Source organism: Aptenodytes patagonicus, chromosome 22 (assembly GCF_965638725.1).
Source record: "Aptenodytes patagonicus chromosome 22, bAptPat1.pri.cur, whole genome shotgun sequence".
In the NCBI taxonomy this organism is placed as follows: domain Eukaryota; kingdom Metazoa; phylum Chordata; class Aves; order Sphenisciformes; family Spheniscidae; genus Aptenodytes; species Aptenodytes patagonicus.
The window spans coordinates 5,383,577-5,403,912 of record NC_134970.1 but is presented as its reverse complement, the minus strand read 5'-3'; the positions used below and the strand labels follow the sequence as shown (position 1 = coordinate 5,403,912).

At 55.6% G+C, this 20,336-nt stretch overlaps 1 protein-coding gene across 1 annotated transcript; it reads left to right on the top strand.

The window, feature by feature from the left end:
* Positions 1 to 697: 697 nt before the first annotated feature.
* On the top strand, positions 698 to 19,696 carry TBC1D22B (TBC1 domain family member 22B). The gene is made up of 13 exons (XM_076358011.1): positions 698 to 793; positions 5,453 to 5,509; positions 6,469 to 6,782; positions 7,720 to 7,899; positions 8,400 to 8,470; positions 8,909 to 9,037; positions 9,478 to 9,543; positions 10,475 to 10,589; positions 17,668 to 17,774; positions 18,120 to 18,195; positions 18,516 to 18,643; positions 18,890 to 18,985; positions 19,496 to 19,696. Exons 1-13 carry the CDS (start codon positions 738 to 740, stop codon positions 19,622 to 19,624), a joined length of 1,524 nt encoding a protein of 507 aa, XP_076214126.1. The 5' UTR covers positions 698 to 737; the 3' UTR covers positions 19,625 to 19,696.
* Positions 19,697 to 20,336: the final 640 nt, after the last annotated feature.

Here is a 20,336-nt window from a genome sequence, read left to right as displayed (position 1 = left end):
CATGACAGCCGTGGGTGCCGGCGGAGCCACCCCGGGGTGCCACAGGGACCCAGCCGGGCCCTGTCACCACACAGTGTGTCCCTCCCGCCCCGCGCGTGGTTCTGTCCACCGGCTCCTCCCCGCGGCCCTGTGGGTGGTTTAACCCGCTTCCCCCCGTCCTCTCCCGATGGTTTCGCCCAGGTGCTTGCAGGGCGTGCCCCCCCCCCCCCCCCCCCCGCAGCGTAAGTGGTCTCTCCCCTTCCCCAGGGCGGTGTTTAACCCTACCCGCCCTCCCCTCTTCAGGGTCCCCCCTGTCCCCCGGCCCACGGAGGCACCACCGCCTCAGCGCCGCTTTCGCGCCCCACTCCATGCCCCTCAGTGCTAGTGGTTTGCTCCACCCTCCTCCCACCCGGGGCGGGATGGTTTATCCCCTCCTCCCCCCCCCCCCCCGATGGTCTCTCCCGCCTCACGCAGCCCCGCCTCCAGCCCTGAAGGCCCCGCCCTTTCACCCTACGTCACTCCCTCTTCTCGCTCGCGATTGGCCGATCCGCAACGCCTTGCCCGAAGCGGCCAATGGCGGCGCTCTCCCCGCCCGCACCCAAGATGGCGCCGCCGGGGGCTGCGGGCGGGCGGCGGTGAGGCGGCCTGCGGGGGGCCGCCGCCTTCCTCCGCGCTCCGCCGCTGCGCCGCGGGGCCGGCCGGCCGGTGGGCTCGCTCGCTCGCTGGCTGGCCGGCCGGGCCCGCCCCTCCCCTCCGCCATGGCGGCCGAGAGCGGCAGGCAGTTCTGGAAGCGGAGCGCCAAGCTGCCGGGCAGGTGAGCGCGGACCCGGCCCGGCCGGTACCGGTACCGGTACCTTGCCCCCTCCGCCCGCCGGGGAGGGGGTGCAAGGGTCGCAGCTCCCCTCCCCAGCTGAGGGGCGTTGGGTGGGGGAGCTGGAGCAGCTCCTCTGCCTTGGGAAGGGGCTGTCAGGGGCACCCGCCCTGGCTATGGGACTGGGGGCCCCGCGGTACCCCCCTGCAAGGGTGGGGGGGGATACCGGGGGTATCCACCCCGGCTATGGGGCAGGGGAGCTGGCTGGGGGCCCCGGGGTTCCCCCCTGCAATAGGGGGGATGCCAAGGGCTCCCCAGGCTATGGGGCAGGGGAATTTTGCTGGAGGAAGTCCCCCTCTATAAGGGACGAGGGTAGCGCCAGGATTGCCCCCTCATCTGTAGGGCAGGGCAGGCCGTGTGGGGGCTGCGGGGACCCCTGTGTGCACCCTCCACCCCATGCAAAGCAGGGTGGAGGGGGTCAGGGCCTTGAAGGCCCCCCTGGGGTGGCCTCGGAGCCAGGGCTGTACCGTCCTTCTTTCCACAGGTATTGAAGAAACCTCATCCCTTCCTGAAGCCCTTAGAGCTGTCGCCTTGGGTGGCAGCAACTCTGTCCCAAACAGGTGCCCCTGCCAACGCACATGCCTCCCCCTGTTATCCTCTCCTGTGCGGGGTGTCATTCCTTGTCCACCTCTACTCAATACGAGGGACTGTGGGTGCTCTCTGTGTGCACCTCCCCTGCTTTGGTTCCTCTGTCTGTGATGTCCCGGTTCCTGTCGAGGCACCTGGGGATGGGAGAAACGAGTGAAGTGTCTGATTCAGGTGGTGTTTAGGAAGAGGAGGCTGGTGGTGACGAAGGAGATGCTCTCTACAAGGCCTTGGGAGCAAGGCTCCCGTGGGGGGAGGGCACCCACCTCTCTGGGGAGGCTTTCACAAGTGCTGTTCCCATCTGGTGGTCCTCACGTTTGCTCTCATTTGCCTTATCTGAACCCTGCCCTTCCCCTCCCGGTGTGCGGACGCAGTTCTGAAATGCTTAGTTGGCTTTAAATCCTGCTAGGCCAGTTAAATCTCTCTTTCTAATGTGCTTTCACTCGGTTCTTTGTCTCTGCGCCGGCTCCCTCAGGTTGATGGGACAATCCAGGTCTGTGGCAAGCAAAGGGAAAGCAACGAGCACTACGCGTTCCTCCTCTTCTGCTCATGGGGGAAGAAAATGCTGTGCTCTTCCTGGGTCATTTTGTCTCCTGATTGCTCCCATCCCTTACCCGGAGGTCACAGCCATGCTTCCAGCTGGTGGTCATAGACAGCATCTCTCTTCTGCAGTGGGTGACTTCGAGCTTCGGCTTGGAAAGCTCAAACCAGGTGAACCGGTCTGGGAGGCAGCCGGTCCTGCCCAGACAATATACTCCAATGTCAAGTTTTTGGCAAAGTTCTCCCCTGCTCCTAACTGGCTGCTTGGCAGATATCTTGCTGTCCAGGAGCCTTGTTACCACCTCTAAATACCCTGCGTGCCAGTCCCTTCCAGGGACGGTTACCGACAGGTCTTGGGCAACACAACCACAAAAGGTGGAGGTGGGATGTGCTGCATCCATGGACACTAGACATGAAGCTCCCTTTCTTCTTTTTTCTCTGAGCTTTGAGAGATCTTCCCGTCCAGATTCTTGGCTCTCTCTTTTCTTTGCCCTGACAAGCTGGCAGAGGGAGGCTTTGTAAAGATTTGGAGACTGTGTTAGCTTCCTTTTCCATGACACTTTGTGCATTTGGTCACTTAGTTGTATTAGCTTTCAGTTGGTGCTTTTTCCCTGTAGATTTAGGGTGGCAGAACTAGTAAATGTTGTTTCATGTTTCCAGTACTGCCCTGTGGTTTTTGCATGGGGAATTCTCGCCCCAGTAATTTTCTGGGGATGCGTTGGCAGGTTGGTCTAGTGTGCGATGGGTTGTTTATTTCCTGCTCTTTAGAGAGATGGGCAGCCAGGCTCCGGAGGGGTATTTAAATGCTGTTTTAAAAGGGGAGAAACAGAGTCTACTAGGAATAAATATGTTCTGTGTCCAAAGTGGCACTAAGGTTTCATGGATATGCTTTCTGCTGCAGTGTCAATAACCCACACCCTGTGGTGATCTCCTGGTGAGTGGTATAACGCAGATACCACAGCTGTTGTACCAGACACTGAACATACGGGTAACAAGAAATGCCTGTCCCAAAGAGCTTAAACTGAGACAGGACAGGGGACTCGTCCAGTCAGTTTGGGAGCACAGCATCAGCTTAGGTCTCGGCTCCTGACTCAGTGGTGTGTTTGCTGAAAGGTAGTGCCCTCCCTGAGCTTTCTGTCCATGCAAAAGGCAGGTGAAGACAGCTTCAGACAGGGAGTTAAGCTTGGAGACAGCAGATTCATCTAGCCAAGCTGCATCAGGGAAAACCAGACAAGAGTGAGAAAATAAAGTTACTGAGCATCGCTTGGTGGTGTCACTCCCCTGCCTCAGTTTTCTCAGCTGTAAAAGTAGGATGTGGTAACGCACCTTTGTGTGGGGCTGCAGGATCTGCTGGAAGTCAGCTGCAGGGACGTGAGCTAAAGGAGTGGGATCAGACATCGAGGGTACCACAGACACTACGGCACAAACCTGCCGTCTGGCAGTTGTGCATGTGCTCGTGTATCTTAGAAGTCACCTGTTGCACACCTCGGAGCATTTGCACTCCTCCTGTCCAGCCTCTTACACCCACTGCACAGGTGGATAGGGCAGAGAATCGGCAAAGATGGGACAAACGGGGGGCGAACCCGCTTCATGCAGCGGTTGGAGCTCACCAATGCAGGACGGTGGTGTTCAGCCCTGCCTCTGTAGCCTGCTGGAAACGAGACTGTCATCTTCAGCTGCTCGTGTGGGAGCATAGGCTGATGAGCTGTGCACTTAGATCAGCTTGGGATGCTTTGTCTGGGGGAGCCTGGGTTCACATTCTTTAAAAAGAGCTGCTTGGGAGGTGGGACCCTCTGCAGTTGTATCAGCCGTTAGCCAGAGAAGGCATCGGCCGATTGCTTCAGAGCCCCAGGAAAGGGTTTCTTCACCCAGAGCTGGCTGCCACATCCCCTCCTCTATGTCTAACACACATCATCCGTTTGGCTTGTGAACTTCAGGCCTGCGCATGTGAATCAAAGCAGTCACCCGTTGGCAGCGTGTGGATCCCTGCGCAGAGAGGAGCAGCGTTGTGACTGCCGTCACGAGACGGTGCGAGCTTGGTGCTGGGTTATCAGAGAGGCTCTGCCAGCTCCTCTTCTGCAAGGAGCTGCCATGAGTCATTGGGAAGCAGCGCTAATCTGGAGGGGTTGTTTTTCTTACTCCTGATAATCTGCTTGCTATGCCCACCCACGGGGGTGCCTCTGTTTAATAGCTGTCCTGACTCCTAGATGCTAATTAGTCAGCAGACTCTTTCCTAGGCTTGATTGCTGGTGGGTAAACACAGTGAGCCTTTTCAGCATTTCCAGCCACGAGGGACGGTCGCTGCAGCGGCGAGCCCACCCCTCGTCAGACTTCACCACCAGGATCTCTCCGTGCTGTGGTTGTTTCAGCCTCTGCCCTGGATCTCTGCGTCTCTCCCCTGCCAGCTGGGCCTGTCGCTGCTGCTTCCCCAGCATCAACTGGTTCCCAGCGCGCTTTCCAGCTGCACCAGGCTGCCGTCCCCCTCCTACACGGCTGGGCTCTGCTCGTTTTACCGCCGGGCACCATCTGCAGCTCTCAGAAACCAGGCCAGCTCTGTTGACCCAAGAGGAGCCTGTCCCTTGTGTGCCAGCTCTGAATGGGCCCTTGTCTCCGCCGTGGGATGCGGGGCCGTGCTGTGTACCAGGGGATGGAGAGGACTTGTTTTCCAGAGATGGTTTTTCAGGGTGGGGTGGCTGTGAATAGTTACCCAAATGGAGGTAATAACTCAGGATCCCTGTCTCGCGTCCAGAGCCTGTAAAACTAGTGATGAGCACTCACCTAGTAGCTCCTCTCCAAGGTGATGCTCCCCATGTAGTGCCTGCAGCGCTCGGGCTCCCTTTCCCACTAGTCCCATTCCACGCAGAGGGGAGCCGAGGGACTGAGATGTGGTGACTCATTTCAGGCCACATAGGAAGTAGTCGATGAAGCTGGAATTTGGACCCGAGTCAAACCGTGTACCATACCAGATGCTGCTTCGCTGTAGCGTTGGCTACGAGCCTGAGAGCCAGCGTGGGGTTCAAATCCTCAGGTGTGTTGTGGAGGAGCCCCAGCGTCGCTGGCTAGAGTCTTTCCCTGTCCTGCAAGGCTCGGAAGCATGAATTCCCAAACCTGGAAATCCCCTTGATGGAAAAGAGAATGAACGTCAGTGTATAAGGCAGGGGGACTGAGACACGTGGTCACTCGGAGTGAATCGGTGGTGCAGAAAAGAGCAGATCTCAAATCCCAGCTCAGGCTGGAGAGAGCCTAAGAGTTTAAACAAGGCTTGTCTTTGCTGCTGCAAAGAACAAATCTTCAGCTGAATGTGGCACTTTGGATCTAAGGCTTTGAAGACAGAAGGTTATTGAAGTTGCTTTTGGTCTGTATTCAGCTCCCGACGGCAGGCAAGAAGTGTGACCCCAGTCTAGACTGAAGAGGTTATTTGTGGGTGCTCTGTGGCTTTTTGCATTGTCTTCTTTTTTTTCTATCCTCTTCCTGCAGCATTCAACCTGTCTATGGAGCACAGCATCCTCCGCTGGATCCCCGGCTCACCAAAAAGTAAGTGTTTATCTTCTGGAGATGCAGGCCACGAGGCTTTGCAGGTTTTTGGCTCAGTCCTGCAGTAGGTGGAGGTCTCCAGCATCCTCTGGCACTGTGATGTTCCAGCGGAGAAGGGCAGCAGTAGCGCGCGGTGCTGTCTTGAGCTCTGCGAAAGCTTGCAGGGAAAGCTTATCTGCTGGCGCCCTTTATGGCCAGAAATCGATATCGTACCAGCCACATCAAAGCAGACGGGTGTATTTTTCAGCAATGGTGTCTGAACCCTCTGCTCCCCTTCGGAGACAAACAATTAAGGGAAGGGGAGGTAAAGCTGCCCGGCAGCTGTGAGGCTGCAGAATCGCAGCACCCTTCCCGGCAGGAAGAGGCAGAGCTGATCTGAACTGCCTCCTTGTCTCTATCTCGTGCTGTGTAGTGGTGAAGGTTCCCCCTTTTCTGTGACGCTTCAGGTCGTGGACTTTGACTCCTGTAGCTTAAGGGTAAACGCGAAGGCTCCTCCTGTGCCTGAGAAAAGAACCAGGCTGGTCTGTCTGCTGGGAGCCATCGCAGCTGTATCAGGAGTGTCCACGAGCGCAGACCGGCTCCGTCTAACCTCTCGCATGCCTCTCCCCAGGTTGCAAGACTTTTTTGGGGTGTTAATCTACCAGTTTTTTCTAGGGTGGGGGGAGGCAGAGCTGGAGGAATTGTACGTCTCTCCCCTTTGCCCTTCTGAGCTGGGAAGCCTGGCACCTCTCCAGCTATCTGCTGGCACTGTGGCCTCCGTGCCCTGCCGTCATACCAGTTCGGGCTCTGCCTCCCGGCAGTGGGCAGCCCGGAGAGGCTTAACTCATTCCTTGGGTTTGGGGCGAGGAATGGGGAAAGTGGAAAATGGGACTGGCTGATTGGAGTGAGGATGTAGGGGAGGAAAGAAAATGGACTCGTCTGGCAGCATTGCTCTGATACTGTTTCTCTCTGGGTCCCAGCTTCATCAAGGACCGCTCCAAGGCCAATGCACTGCCTATGAAAAGCAAGAAGGCCTCCAGCTTTCACGAGTTTGCCCGCAACACCAGTGATGCCTGGGACATCGGTGATGACGAAGATGAGGACTTCTCTTCCTCCTCTTCTTCTTTGCAAACTCTGAACTCTAAAGTGGCCAAGGCCACGGCAGCCCAGGTTCTGGAGAACCACAGCAAGCTGCGGGCAAAACCCGAGCAGGCCCAGTCCGCTCTCAGCGACGTGCCCACCAACTGCAAGGTCATCAAGTCCAGCAGTGAGGCCCAGCTCTCCAGGACATCTGGTAAGAGCCATCTTCAGGAGCAGCATCCTGCTCCGGTGCTCTCCTGGTTGATCGCTGAACTCAGCTGCTTGCTGCTACTCGCATGTTATGGGCAAGAGGCTGTGGCGCAGCCCGTAAGCCCAACAGAGGCTTTCACCTCCTTGTAGTATCCTGCACTCCAAGGAGCTGTTTTTGGAGTCCTGGCCTTGATGCTTCTTCAGTCTCCTCTGCTGCTCAATATCCTGCACACAGACACGTCTGTCCCAGAGGATCCTGTGTTCTGGGTGCTAAGGGATTTTGGAGATATGTTAAGTTCTTGCTTGGGATTGCTCACCTTCTGCTTCCTTTGTGGCCCAGTGTGCTGCTCTTAGTAAAGGTCTGGATGAGGCCGTGTAAAGCCCAGGTCGGTACAGCTTGGGCAGGGATCTGGGCAGCATCAGCCCCTGCTCGCTTTGCCTTGTCGCAGGCAGGCGGCTGCCTGTGCTGTGAAAGTAACCCAGCAGGTCCCTGCTGCCAGCAGGTGGCATAGGCAGCCTGTCGCCTCCTCTCTCTGCGCTAGCAATTAGCTTGATCGCTATTTAGATCAGAGATGAGCAGGGCAGCTGTGAAGGTCAGTTCCTCTGGGATTCTCACGGGCTCCTTCTACCTCGTCTTCTGTATCCTTCTGCCCATGGCTTCCCATGTGAAGGGAGAGGTCTGATCCGCTGGCAGCTAGGTGTCTGGATGCAGGAGGAAGAAAGGGAAGGAGGAACAGGGGGAGGTGATGGAAGAGCCACGACAGATGCCTGTGAACCAGCTGATCCCTTGGAGTGGGCCAGCGATGCTCTGTTTGCTGGGGCTGGGGAAGAGAAGGGTGAAATCTGCAGTGGCAGGTCTCTGACAGTGGCCAGAGGAGCGAGGTAGGGTTGGAGAGGTGCAGTCTCCTTCCCTGCCTCACTGCAGCATCTGCTCCTTGCAGAGGAGGCCTGTGTGCGGACCCCCCTTCAGAAGCAGCAGTCCCTTCCCCTTCGGCCCGTCATTCCACTCGTCGCCAGAATCTCTGACCAAAATGCTTCAGGTGCTCCCCCCATGACGGTGAGGGAGAAAACCCGCCTGGAGAAGTTTCGGCAGCTCCTTTCCAGCCACAACACAGACCTGGGTGAGTGTGGCAAAATGGGGGTGCCTGCGGGTGGGAAGGGGAAGGCAGAGGGGGCCTGCTGCCTGCTTCAGGTTGCAATCAGGTCTGCTCCAGGGCAGATAAAATGACTACCTGCAGTTGCTCCAAGTGGGATAGTTGCACAAACTGCTTTGTTGGCAGATGGTTATGTCCTCCACCAGCTGCCTGTCCATTTCCAGCCTTTCTCCATCTCGCAAATGATGGTTGTGATCGCTGGGGGCTGTTGGGCTCTGCATGAGAACTGAGGCTCCAGAGAATTGGAGCCCCCGCAGCCACGAGTCCTGTGCCCAGGCTGAACTGAAAACGTCTCTACTCCCCTTGCCGCAGACCCGCATCCCCAGTCATTGCAAATGCGGAGCCTTCCTGGAGGCTCAGTATCTCCAGAGCCTGCAGGAGCAGACTGGGCTTTCCTCTCCTTCTAGGTGTAGTGGTGCCTGGACGTGCCTAGGATCTAATCCATTGCCACCACTGTCCGTTTGCAGATGAGCTGAGGAAATGCAGCTGGCCTGGTGTGCCCAGAGAGGTCCGGCCCGTGACGTGGCGTCTCCTCTCAGTGAGTACTTGGAGCTGTGACACAGGAGCTTGGGGGGAATGCGCCAAGCCAGGGACATGCGCTCCTAGACCTTCGTGTGTCCCGTAACCAGGTTTGCTCATGTTGTATCTGTGCCCGGCCTACAGGTGAGCTGTAGGGTTTTTTTTCTCTCGGGGAGTGTAATTGCTACATCCTTTTTGAGCACAAAGCCCAGACAGGCGCTGGGAATATGTGGTTTGCTCTTTTTTGGGAAACTGAATCCCCTGAAGTTGGGTTGCCCCAAGGTCAGAAAAGGCATCAGAGGCTGGGAAAGCCAAACCCCATGAAACCTCTTTCCCCAGCTCCCAAGTCTCTGTGCCTGATGCTTCCAGATGCACAAGCTGCCTTCAGGCAGGATTTCAGGGGATGGTTTGCAGTGAAGGAAGCGGATCTGCCCTGACACGGGTTTTCCTGCTGCAGGGTTATCTCCCCGCAAACATGGAGCGGCGAAAGCTGACTTTGCAGCGTAAGCGTGAGGAGTACTTTGGCTTCATCCAGCAGTATTACGATTCCCGGAATGAGGAACACCATCAAGACACCTACCGACAGGTACGAGCCCTCTGCCTGTTGCCTGGCTTTCTGCCTTGGTATATCCCTTTCCTCCCTCTTGCAGCTGGGGTTGTGCTAGCACTTCCTCTAGCTATAACTACTAGGAGTCTTCTCCTTGGGGACAGGGCACCATGTTTCTGTCCATCTTCTTACGGGTATTAGTTTAAGCCTTCCTTAAACTGATCTAATAACTATATTTCAGACCCCAACTCTTTCCCAGCTCTGGCCACCTGCCCAGACCTGAGCAGAGGAGACCGGAGATAAAACTGTAGATGATTTTCTCAGTGCAGCTGTCATCTGTAGCCCTCGCTGTGCTTGTCAGCAAGTGCAGCTCTCGCTTGGGGGGACACTGAGGGGTGGATTCCCCTCTGTCAGCCTGCGATGAGTTACTGTGCCCCCGGAAAGCATGGCTGGTGTGTGTAACCCACCCTCTCTTCCAGATCCACATCGACATTCCAAGGACCAATCCACTCATCCCCCTCTTCCAGCAACCGCTGGTCCAGGAGGTAAGGGGGGGGGGTGAAGCTCCTGCCCCACGTTTGGCATGAGGCGTGTGTGTGGAGTTAGACCAGCACTGCTGCTAGTGAGTTAGCTTTGCGGGGAAACTTCCCTGGCTGACAGCTCCCGATGGAAATACCTGCCGAAACTGTTTGGTCTTGTCCTGCGTTTCTGAAGGACATCAGACTTGGAGCTCAGGGGTTATGAGATCAGCTCTTTTGTGGTGAGATGTAGCCAAGAGTTGGTAAAAGACCTGACGCTTTTGTTTTGAGACAAATTCAAGGCATTTGAACCAGAACAGGAGATCAGTTCTGTTTTGCTACAAAACCTCTTTTGTGCGAAGCAGTATGTGAGGAAACCCAGGCAGGGATGGGTTTGAGAGGTGGCCAGGAGGTGTGGGCATCTGTCCTCTTTGGAAACAAGCTCAGCGTGTGTATGTGGTATGTCAGAGCATGGTGTCCTGGGGCTGGGACAGTCTGGAAATAACACATTGGTTGTTGGGGGGAGGCTGCTCTGTTGGGAGCTGTCCTGATCTGTGATGTTTTCCTGGGAGTACTGTGCTGATAACACGTAACAGCCTTAGATTTCCATGTGATGTTCAGCGAGGCATGCTGCTCTGCTAATAGGCAGCCCTGCCCTTGGGTGGAAGGGTCTTAAGCCACCTGGATCTTGAAAAGTTGGGTCCGCATTTCTTCAAGCGGAGGCTTTGATGAGGAGCCTGGGCTGCCTTATTCTGTGAGTGTGGGCTGGCCTGTGTGTGGGATCTGTGGATCATACACGAGTCTCTCTAGGACTTGTATGCTTCTTATCTTACCCGTATTGCTGCAGAAAAGCCTGTCAGCGCATGATCTCTGCTCCCTGAGCTTAACAGTTACGCTTTTCTGCCTTTCCTTTGTGCACGGCTAATGCAGGTACCTGCTTTCCCTCATTCTTCCCTAGATCTTTGAAAGAATCCTGTTTATCTGGGCCATTCGACACCCAGCAAGCGGCTATGTACAGGGAATCAATGACCTGGTCACTCCGTTCTTTGTTGTGTTCCTCTCTGAGTATGTTGGTAAGTGACATTTGCTGCTTGAAGCACGGTGCTGCCTCTCGACCTCGGTGTTTGAAATGGTGTGAAGTGCCGGCATCAGAAAAGCTTGCCTTGCTGGAGGGGATGATGTGTTCTTCCTTCAGCGCCTGTGCCAGGCTGGAGATGCATCTTGACCTCTTACTGTATCTTTGCTGCCTGGTTGAACTGACTTCAGTTTCATAACTTTGCTGAGCTCCACGGAAGTTGAAGTGCTAAGGGTGGATTTGCATTTGAATGTACTTAACATCCTTACAGCTTGGAGGAGAGTGGGGTCTTTTAGGCGCCAAGGGAGTTTAGGCAAAGCCCTGATACACGGAGTTGGGAGAGGGGGAGGGTCTTGCTCTCAAAGCTTGGGCTTGGAGCTAGTTCTTGCTCTAGGAGCAATGAGTGAAGTATAAAGAGACCCTGCTGAGAATGTAAAATAAACTATTTAAATAAAGATTCCTGTCCGGTGCTGCTAGTACAGGTGTGTTTCTCAGGCTGAGAGTTTCAGAAAACAAGTTGACTTCTCCCTGCTGCTTTTGGCTTTCTTGTTGCTTTTAGCCAGCGATCAAGTCATTTCCACCCATAGCATTTTTATTCTTTTGTCCAGCTCTAGCTGTGTTTTGGGGTCGACATTAATGCTGGGATGCGGTAATCCCTATGCCTAAAGACTCTTAGTTTTCACTGTAAATAGAAGGAAAAAGGAATTCATAAGACTGTATTAGTGATAAGAATATTTGTTCAACAGCATTTCTCTAAGGTCTGATCCAAAGCTTGTTGAAGTCAGTGGAAGCCTTCCACTATCTAACTAAGGCTTTGTAAACTAGTATTGCTCTGCCTCTTCTGGGGACATTGTGAAGAGGTAAGCTACCTCGGTTTCCACTGTGGTAGCTGGTGTGGTCAGGATTGATCCCTAGGAAGTGCTGTTGCCCCTCACAGCCTGAAGGAGAAGGCACAAAATGTGGCTCTGCTACCGGCTGGAGTGAATTCCCTTTCCTGGGAGGTCAAGAGCCTGTCGGGTCTGAGCAGGTTCCCTTTGAGTGGCTTCTCCTGTGCCTTATTGCTCGAACAGCATTGGTGGCATTTAGTCTTGGCAGAGGCTGGTTGCTCAGGATTGATTTATTGGGTTAGAAGCAGAGCTGTACACAGTGAGTTATCTGTGCAAGAAGAGAGCCGGTCTGAAGCATCAGAGCTGCCTGCGGGTACCTGGTGTGACTTCTTGCAGTCCTGTACTGTGTTCGATGTCGGGGCTCAACTCTCTCTGCTCTGCATGTGGATGCAGAGTTCATGCTGCATCAGACCTGTCCATCTCTTGCTGGGGTCATGCTTCTCGCCACCTTCCAGGGCTGTTTTCACCCCTGACTGAAGCTTCCTCTCTGAACGTGGCCTTCCTGTTTCCAGCTATCTCTGAAACTTGTGTTGGAGGGGAAAAAAACCCTTTGCATGAGACCCGTTGAGTTGAATTTGGCCAAGCAACATCATGCATCCCCTTCTGTCCCCAGAGCCTGGGATTCAAAGCCAGCCTTCAGGTCACAAGCTGTCTTGGTGGCTACCTGCTCCCTGGTCTGGCTGTGTAGCCGTCAGAGTTTAAGGACGAGATCAGTAATTGCCTTGAACGTACGTGGGAAAGAACTGGCAGCGTTCAGTGTCACGTAACCCCTTTTGCAGCAGGATTTAGGTCGCTGGTTTGGAGCACTGGCTGTTCTCTACAGCTGCCTTTGCTGACAGGCCCCTGAAGAGCTGGTGCTGGGCAGGGCTGGAGGCTCTCCATGTTGGATCACTAATTCTCAGGATCCCCGGATCAGCCAAGTCTGTGCTGCATCTGAGTCCTTGCAGCAGGAGAGCCAAAAGAGGCCTTGCACAGTTTGGTAATCCTTGGGCAGCACGTGCCAAGGGACAACTCGCCTTTCTGTGGGAAGTCTCTTGTTCAAAGGAAATTCTGCTTGTATTCCTCAAGCTGTATCCTCCTTGGGAAAGGGGACAATCTGTACGGCTCAGGCAGCCCCTGCCCACAGAGCCACTGAGGGCTCATACACCTGTGTGTCATGTGAGGGTATTTCCACGTTCAAAGGTGTGTACAACTGGCCTGGAAAAGTTTCCCTTGCCTTTCCTTGAAAGCTGGCTCTGGGAAGTTGGTACCAGCACTGGCTCCATCCTCAAACCTCTTGGGTTTGCTGCCCCTACTCTCCTTTCAGAGCGGGTGTTTTGTTGATTGCAAGATGCTAGAAGATACCCACTGTGCTGCCAGCTGGCTCCTCTGCTTAGCTGCCCACTGCCTTCCCTGGGATATTTGTGTTAGAGCCTTTGAAGGGCTGCCTCCCGCAGCAGCTGACTCAGCAGGACCATCGCAGCTCTCCGGGGACCATGGTGTGCGTGTGTGATTCAGAGCTGACAGGCAGAGGGGGGAGTTCACAAGCTGTTGACTTTGGTTAGCTGTTCAGCACAAGGTCAGGCTGACACCCTGGTCGTCTTCTGTTCAATTTAGTGGCTTTTGGCATCGCAGTCTCACCCCTGATAACAGGCTGGTCCCCATCTCCAAGTTCACTGTAGGCTTCTAACCCATCATCCCATGCTTTGGGCAGGCATTCAATTCTCAGACAACAAATCAACTTTTCCACAGATAAATTAAAATCTCCTTCGTGCTCATCAGCTGATTAATGTAGACACGTTACTGATGTTGTCTCTATTATATATCAGTTACTAGACCAAGGCTTAAAACATCCTTCAGAGGGCTTGACTGGCTTCCCACCAAGGGCTAGAGCGTGTCTATGGGGAAAAGGTGGGTGGTTTGGGTAGGGGATGGTCTGTAGCTTATCAAACACATTCAGGGAAAAATTTGGCAGCTTCCTTTCATTGAAGTTGACAGGAGCAACGAACCAACAGTCAGCAGTAACCCAGCAAACTCCCAGGCCTTTGTGTGCAGAGGGATTAAACACAGCTTTTTCGGGGTAGTAGTTAGAGCAGTTTGGCTGGATTTGGGAGCATGGCCATGCTGCTGTGCCTTTTGACTTGGTGGCTTGCCATCCTCGCTGTAGAAGGTGTGGGGAGGAAGGGTGTATGCCTGTCCAGGTCCTGAAGGAGGGAAACAGATCAGTGAGTGAAAAACATTTGCAGGAAGCTATTTCTTTTGGATGCTTAGGGAACTGGATGACCCCGTTATTAACTTGCATCTCCCTGGCCTGACTGAAAGGGATATTGCTTCCCTCTTCTTTCCGAGCATTGCCTTGAATCCAGTGTGTGTACCCCTTTGACCAGCTTCAGAAAATACCACCTAGGCTGAGGCAGGGAGAAGCAGCTCTTCCCCAGAGCTTCCACTCCCTGTGTCTGAATTCCCCTGCCCCCTTCTCCAGCACTGGTCGGGACCCGTTGCTTTTCCTGTACTTGTACTCAGTCTGGACGCAAAACTCCTCGTGCTCCCTCCAGGTGCTGTGCAGACTGCTGTGAGCCCTTGGCAGATGGGATAGATTTTCTATCCCATCTGAGTTTTTTGCTGTGTTTTCCCCTTTCCCCCAGCGTGGCAAGCTGGCTCGCCTTCTCCTGTGATTCTCTGCCTGCCTCCTGCATGAACACGGCTGCCTCGGCTACTTGGCAGCAAGCGTGGGCTCTTTGGGCTCCTGCCACTGCCAGCTCCATAGCTGGAGCTATTCCTCCTCCCGGCTGATCGATGGCTTCTGTCGCAGATTGCTGAGCACTGCTTGTTTTCAGCTGGTGCCACCGTGAGGAAGAGCTTGAGGGAGGTGTTGAGGCTGCAGGAGCAGCTGAGCCTGCTGTTGCTGCCCTCCGTATGGGATGGGCACAGGCTGCCAGTGCCGCTGGGGAGGCAGAGCTTGAGCGGTGAGGATGGAGGGAGGCAGTCTGGCATCCGAGGAATTGGGGCAAGAGATGACACCTGCCAGAGGAAACAGCATGCCCCTTTTTCCAGAAGGGGCCCCGGAGAGGGCCCAGCAAGCACAGGGACGCTGAGCTGTCAGTCCTGCTAAAACTGCCTCCCAGCCCAGGTCCCGCAGCCCCTCCTGCTGCACGGAGACACTCCCAGCTCTCATGGCTTTTGTTTGCGTTTAAAATGGCAGTGGCAGAGCTCAGAAATGAGTTCAGCATCCACAGGTAGTGTCAGTGCTGGCCCCTGCACCCTCTCCCAGTGCTGTCTGCCCATCTCGACATGGGAGACCACTTCCATCCCCAATTCAAGGCCTTGCTTAAGGGATCGTCCCAGCTTTGGGACCTGTTTGGCATTTCACCAAGTCTGTGGAGGGGATTAGTGCCATGGAAAGTATTGATCTTGCTCGCTCCTAACTGGCTTTTTTACTAAATACTAATCATGGTTAAATTAAGACTCTCTTTCCCTGTAAGCAGGAGCAGAAGTGGAGCTTGGATGAAGGGAAGGGGAGCCTTGTACCTGGGTATTACTAGTCACACTGCGACTGACCCAGCTCAGGCTGTAACATCAGCCTTGTCCTGAACTCCAGTTTTGCCCTGGACCTGTCACTGCCCGCGGTGCAGACGTGCCCACTGCTGTGCAGAGCTGTGAGCTGAGACTGGGTTTAACTGTTCTCTAGGCGTCTAGTCCTGCACTGAGCCCCGGCTGCCAGAATATGGGGAGTCATTAAAGCTCCCCTACGGAAAGCAGGGATGTGGGAGGCTGGAGCCCTGGCTCCTCTAATCTGCTGCAAGCTATGCCCTGCCTGACATTTGAAGCAGGGGGTTCGAGTGGGGCTGTGATGTCCCTTCTCCCCTGTCAGCCCTTGAGTCCTCTCGAAACGTCACTCACAGGAGCTTTGCTTTCCCCAGTGCTCAGCTGCCCTTGGGCACCCTGTGACACTGGCAGCGGTGTCCCGGCTGCCTTCAGCCCAGCTGCAGGCAGCTGTCACCGTGCCACTGCCTCTCTTTCAGTCCCTGTCAGAGCCACGTGTTGAATATCTCACTCCTTTCCACGGGGCCTCTTTAATGATGCCGCTGAGCAGACGTTCGTGCTGAGCCACACACTCCAGAGACCTGGGTTGTTTTTTTTTTTTCCAAAGCTCCTTGCCGTGTGTGTTGGCTCGTGCTGGGGATCTCCTACCACTGTTTTGCTTTGACACCAGGGTGGCAGCAGGGTTGCTGCTCTTGTCCCCATACCGGTGCAAGCAGCAGGGTTGGGTCACCACATCCCCTTCTCCATCACAGTCCTCGTGCCTGGAGCTGCACCGGGAGGTCTTCTGCACGAGGCTCGTTCCTGCGTGGCTGAACCTGCCTCTCCCACCAGTCCTGGTCGCGCGCATGTGGCCCTGTCCCGCTCCTTTGCCTGCCCATCCTCCTTCCTCTGTGGGGGAAGTTATCTAGGGAAGGAGATGGGTATTAAACAGATTTTGCCTGCCTTTCTCATTACCTGGAACATTTGAGAGTGGCTGCAGAGAAGCCAGCAGAAGAGTGGTAGTTTTGGATGATGACCTGCAGCAGGAAAACAGCTTTGCTGCTCTTTCTGCAGTGCAAGATTGGCAGATTAATGCAGGGTTAAGCCCTTGCTTGTCACTAAAGCTCCCGGCGGCAGTTTGCTCCGGAGCCGAGTTCTGCCACAGAGGAGGAGCAGAGGTGGGAGCAGTGTTGGAGTCACTGGCTCTGCACTTCCCATCCTCCTGCGGGCAGGATCTGTGAGCTTCGGTTTTCACAGCGCTGCCGGCCTGCGACAGCTGCCCTGCGGCGTATCTGAGCTGAGAGGGTGGCCCAGCTCCAGCCTCGAGCCCCGTCCTCTCCCTCTCTTGCTCTTTTCCAAGGAAGATCAAAGATGCTTGTTAGGATTTCTGAGCCTCTGGGTTTGGAAATGGGCCAGTTCAGCCCTGGCATCTGTTGATCTGATTTAGCAGCATGACGGGCGCTCTCCTCCCGAGGAGGAAAGGGAGGGAGCTGCTGGGTCGACCAAGCCAGGAGGGCCAGACCTGTGTCTCCTGATTGTCTCCTCCATAGCTTCCACTGCCTTCCCATGCCTGTTGCCCTCTACAGCCTCCAGGTTAAGGTGAGCCTGGCCTGGAGCAGGTGAACTCTGCTCCAATCTCAGCCAGCATCACCGCCGTCCCACCCTCAAGGCGTGTCTGGTCTCTCCCTTGCCCTTCCTGGGGGTTCATAAGCCTATTTAAAAGCAAGGGCAGCCTTTTGCACTCTGCGAGTACCCTTTGGGGACAGAGCTGCCACTAACCCTTGTGCTCTCAGACCCCCAGTTCACTGGGTTTGAAAAACAAGCTTGCACAAATCTCTGCTTCCCCGGCAGCAAGGCTCTTCTGTGCATGGGGCTGCTTCTGTTTGCTGCATCTCGCCTGTCAGCAGGACTCAAGGAGGAGGAGAGGCTCTGTGAAGCTGAGCAGTCTCTCTGCCGCGTGGCCCCCCTGTCAGGCTCCATGCTGGATTTAACTTGGAGTCTTTTGCTCTCCAGGAAGATGTTTGTGTGGTTTTTGGTCCTTGCAATCGTGCGCGAGAGTCCTGCTCTCCTGTAGAGGTTTCTGAGGCTTTGGCAGTTCTTCCTCATGGGTCCTCAGAGTTGGCAGCAACTTCTTGGGTGCTTCTGTTGTGCTTCAGTCCTGGGATGATGCTGATTAATTCAACTGGGAGTGGGAACTGAGCTCCCTTGTGCTGCCCCAGGCCAAGGGCAGCGTTTGCTTCCCTGGTTTCTGGCTGCAGTGAGGGATTCACCTCTCCCAGTTCTCCCTGTGGTGCTGCCAGCTGGCAAAGACCTGCTGTCACCCAGGGCAGGGTGCGCTCCAGCAAGAGGGGTCCCATATGCCGGGAGCTTTGTCCATGCACAGCCCTCACCCCAGAGGGACGACAACAGCGGCAGCGCTGTGGGATCCCTCCCGTGGTCCCCTGGGGAGCTGGGCTGGGTTCGGATCGTGGCCGCTGAGTCTTCTGGGGTCCTTCAGCCCTTCGCCTGGGTTGGAGAAGTAGGTCAGTGCATGGGTGCTGTGCTCTGTGCCAGGCAGGCCACTCGGGTCATGCAGGGAGCCTTGTAGTGCCTCTTGCCCTGCCTTGGCTTGGTAAAGCCCCTCGGTATGTCCCGTAAGCAGCCTCGTGTCCCCCATCCTCCTGATGCTTTTCCCTCTCTGTTTTACAGAGGAGGACGTGGAGAACTTTGACGTGACGAACCTGTCGCAGGATGTTTTACGGAGCATCGAAGCCGATAGCTTCTGGTGCATGAGCAAGCTGCTGGACGGGATACAGGTGAGCCTCTGGGGCCGCGGAGGTTTCTCTGCCTTTGCTGGGGTAACAGTGCAGTCATCTCTCTGTGTTTGGGTGAGCACTCTGCATGTCCTAGCATTAGGGAGATTTTGCTACTTCACTGGGCTAAATCTGTGGGTAAAATCCTGGGGAAATAAGGTGCTGCCGCTGTCTAGCCGGCGCTGTCCTGACTAGGGACTTCACAGCAGGCAGATGATCCTGGTGCTCAAGAGCCATGTCTGCTTGGCTCATGGTGATCTTGGCTCCCCGTGGAGCTGGGGATCTGGTTTTGGTCATTTCGAGCTGTTGTTAGAGCTGCTACTTCTGACTCATGGCCTCTCTCCACAGGATAACTACACCTTTGCACAGCCGGGGATCCAGAAGAAAGTCAAAGCCCTGGAGGAGCTAGTCAGTCGGATCGATGGTAGGTGACAAGGGGATCTGAGCAGGTTGGAGGCTCTCTTGTCACGACAGCGGGAGGCCTCCTTTGCAAGTAGTACTCTCAGGGCAGGGGTAGACACTTGCCTACAACACATATGGAAGCAGGGCAGGGTAGGGTCAGCCAGAAACCCCTTGGGGACAGGGTTTTTCTGGCCAGGCAGCGCAGGGTGAGGAGCGGAGGCATTTGGGAGAACGAGGTCTCAGCCTGAAAGTGCGTGAAAGCTGGTGTGTTGGGGGCAGTGGCGCGTGTGGGAGCTGGGGCACCGTGGTCCCCAGGTATGTAAGTGAAATGTGCTGTTTCAGAGCAGGTACATAATCACTTTAGGAAGTACGAGGTCGAATACCTGCAGTTTGCCTTTCGCTGGATGAACAATCTGCTTATGAGGGAGCTGCCTCTTCGCTGCACCATCCGCCTCTGGGACACCTACCAGGTACGCAGGCTCCCGCTGCCTTCCCTGCTTGGCTGGTCGCTGTGGGGCCAATTCCCTGTAGATGGGGGGGGGATGGAGGTCTTCTGGCAGCACCGTGCAGCTGGGGAGATGAGGGAAGCAAAGCAGTGTGGCCCCGGGACGTTTATAGCCAGTTGGATGACGGGTGGCCCGGTAGGACGTCTGTGTCCAGGGAAGTCGCGCTCCCGCTGAGCTGCAGGAGCTGACCCAGAGTTTTGCCATCCGCAGTCGGAGCCAGAAGGATTCTCACATTTCCACCTGTACGTCTGCGCCGCCTTCTTGATCAAGTGGCGGAAGGAGATCCTAGATGAGGAAGACTTCCAAGTAAGTCCCTGGGGCTGGGGGTAATTCCCTGGGGGTAGAGGGGAGGGAATTGCTCTGGTTGGGAGCCCAGCATGGACAGAGTCAACCGTCGCCTCAAAGCTGGCTCCAAGATCATCCAGTCTCAGGATCTTTGCCTAAAAGTAACTTCTGAGCCTCAGCGCTCAGGACAGAGAACTGAGCTGTTGGAGGGTTCAAACATGAAATATCAGCTCTTCCCTGGGCTCGAGCTTTGATCACGGTAAGTCCCTTCGTGTTTGCCTTCTGCTGTCCAGCTGTAACACTACGGTAGCACCCTTTATCTCAAGGGGTTTGGGGGCATCTGAGGTGCTTCACTGATTCGGATCTAGACACGAGCACATCTTAATGCTGTCTCTGAGCCTTTCAGACCTGCGAGCGTGGTGAGCGAAAGTTACTGAGTGCTGCTGCCTCTGGTCGCGTCGGCCCCGAGCCTGCTCTGGATCTGTACTCTGCCTTCAACCGCCCCAAACTAAGCACCTTCCCCTCTTTCAGGGCCTTCTGATGTTGTTACAAAACCTGCCCACGATACACTGGGGTAACGAAGAAATTGGACTCCTGCTCGCTGAAGCCTACAGACTCAAGTACATGTTTGCAGACGCCCCCAATCATTACCGCCGATAGGTGCCGGGACTCGACTCCCTCCTCTCCCCCGTGCCCACCCCCTCGTCCTGGCCCGATCTGATCACTGTGGCATTTTGTCGTCCCAAGTCCTCGGACACTCCGGCCAGGAGCTGCTCCTCGCTGTACAAAGCTCACATTGACTCTTGTCTTAACGTGTGCCTGTCTGCCACTCCCATGCGCCTGGATGTGCCACTCCAATGACCGTCAGTATTTCACGCCGCGCCGGGGAGAGAGGCGTGAAGGGGCTGGGGGTTCGACATGGGGGGCAGCTTTACAGATAAACTGAGCTGAGGACGAAGCCCTCCTGTCCTCTCCACCCCTTGCCCTGGGCTTGTCTGGCTGGGACCACCTTGGCTTCGCTGCCTCGTGTTAACCTGCCACCACATGCGCTGCCCCATCTGCTCCTTTTCTCTCTTCCGACACTGTTCACTCCAACTCCCAGATGAAAATGCCTTATCAGAGACCCGCCTGGCCGGAAAAATCCTTCCCCCCAAGGGCAGCAGGGCAAGAAGTTTCTCTCAGGGCCTAGCTTCACTCCGAGGGTCCGGAGACCCCAAGCACTTTGTGGGTTCGCGAGAGAACCCCTCGCACCTGCCCTCTCTCCCTCTCTCCATCCTCTTCGCCTCCCTCTCCCCCAGGGCAGCGGGGTGGGCACGGCGAGGGGGGGGACCGCTCCATCCACGCGTGGTTCGAATGATGCGCGCCAGCTTGA

Excerpts from the sequence above, each read along its gene's own strand:
- TBC1D22B (XM_076358011.1), top strand. The coding sequence starts at position 738 with ATGGCGGCCGAGAGCGGCAGGCAGTTCTGGAAGCGGAGCGCCAAGCTG. Across the intron at positions 10,590-17,667 it reads GTTCCTCTCTGAGTATGTTG|AGGAGGACGTGGAGAACTTT; the intron begins GTAAGTGACATT and ends TCTGTTTTACAG. Across the intron at positions 17,775-18,119 it reads AGCTGCTGGACGGGATACAG|GATAACTACACCTTTGCACA; the intron begins GTGAGCCTCTGG and ends CTCTCTCCACAG.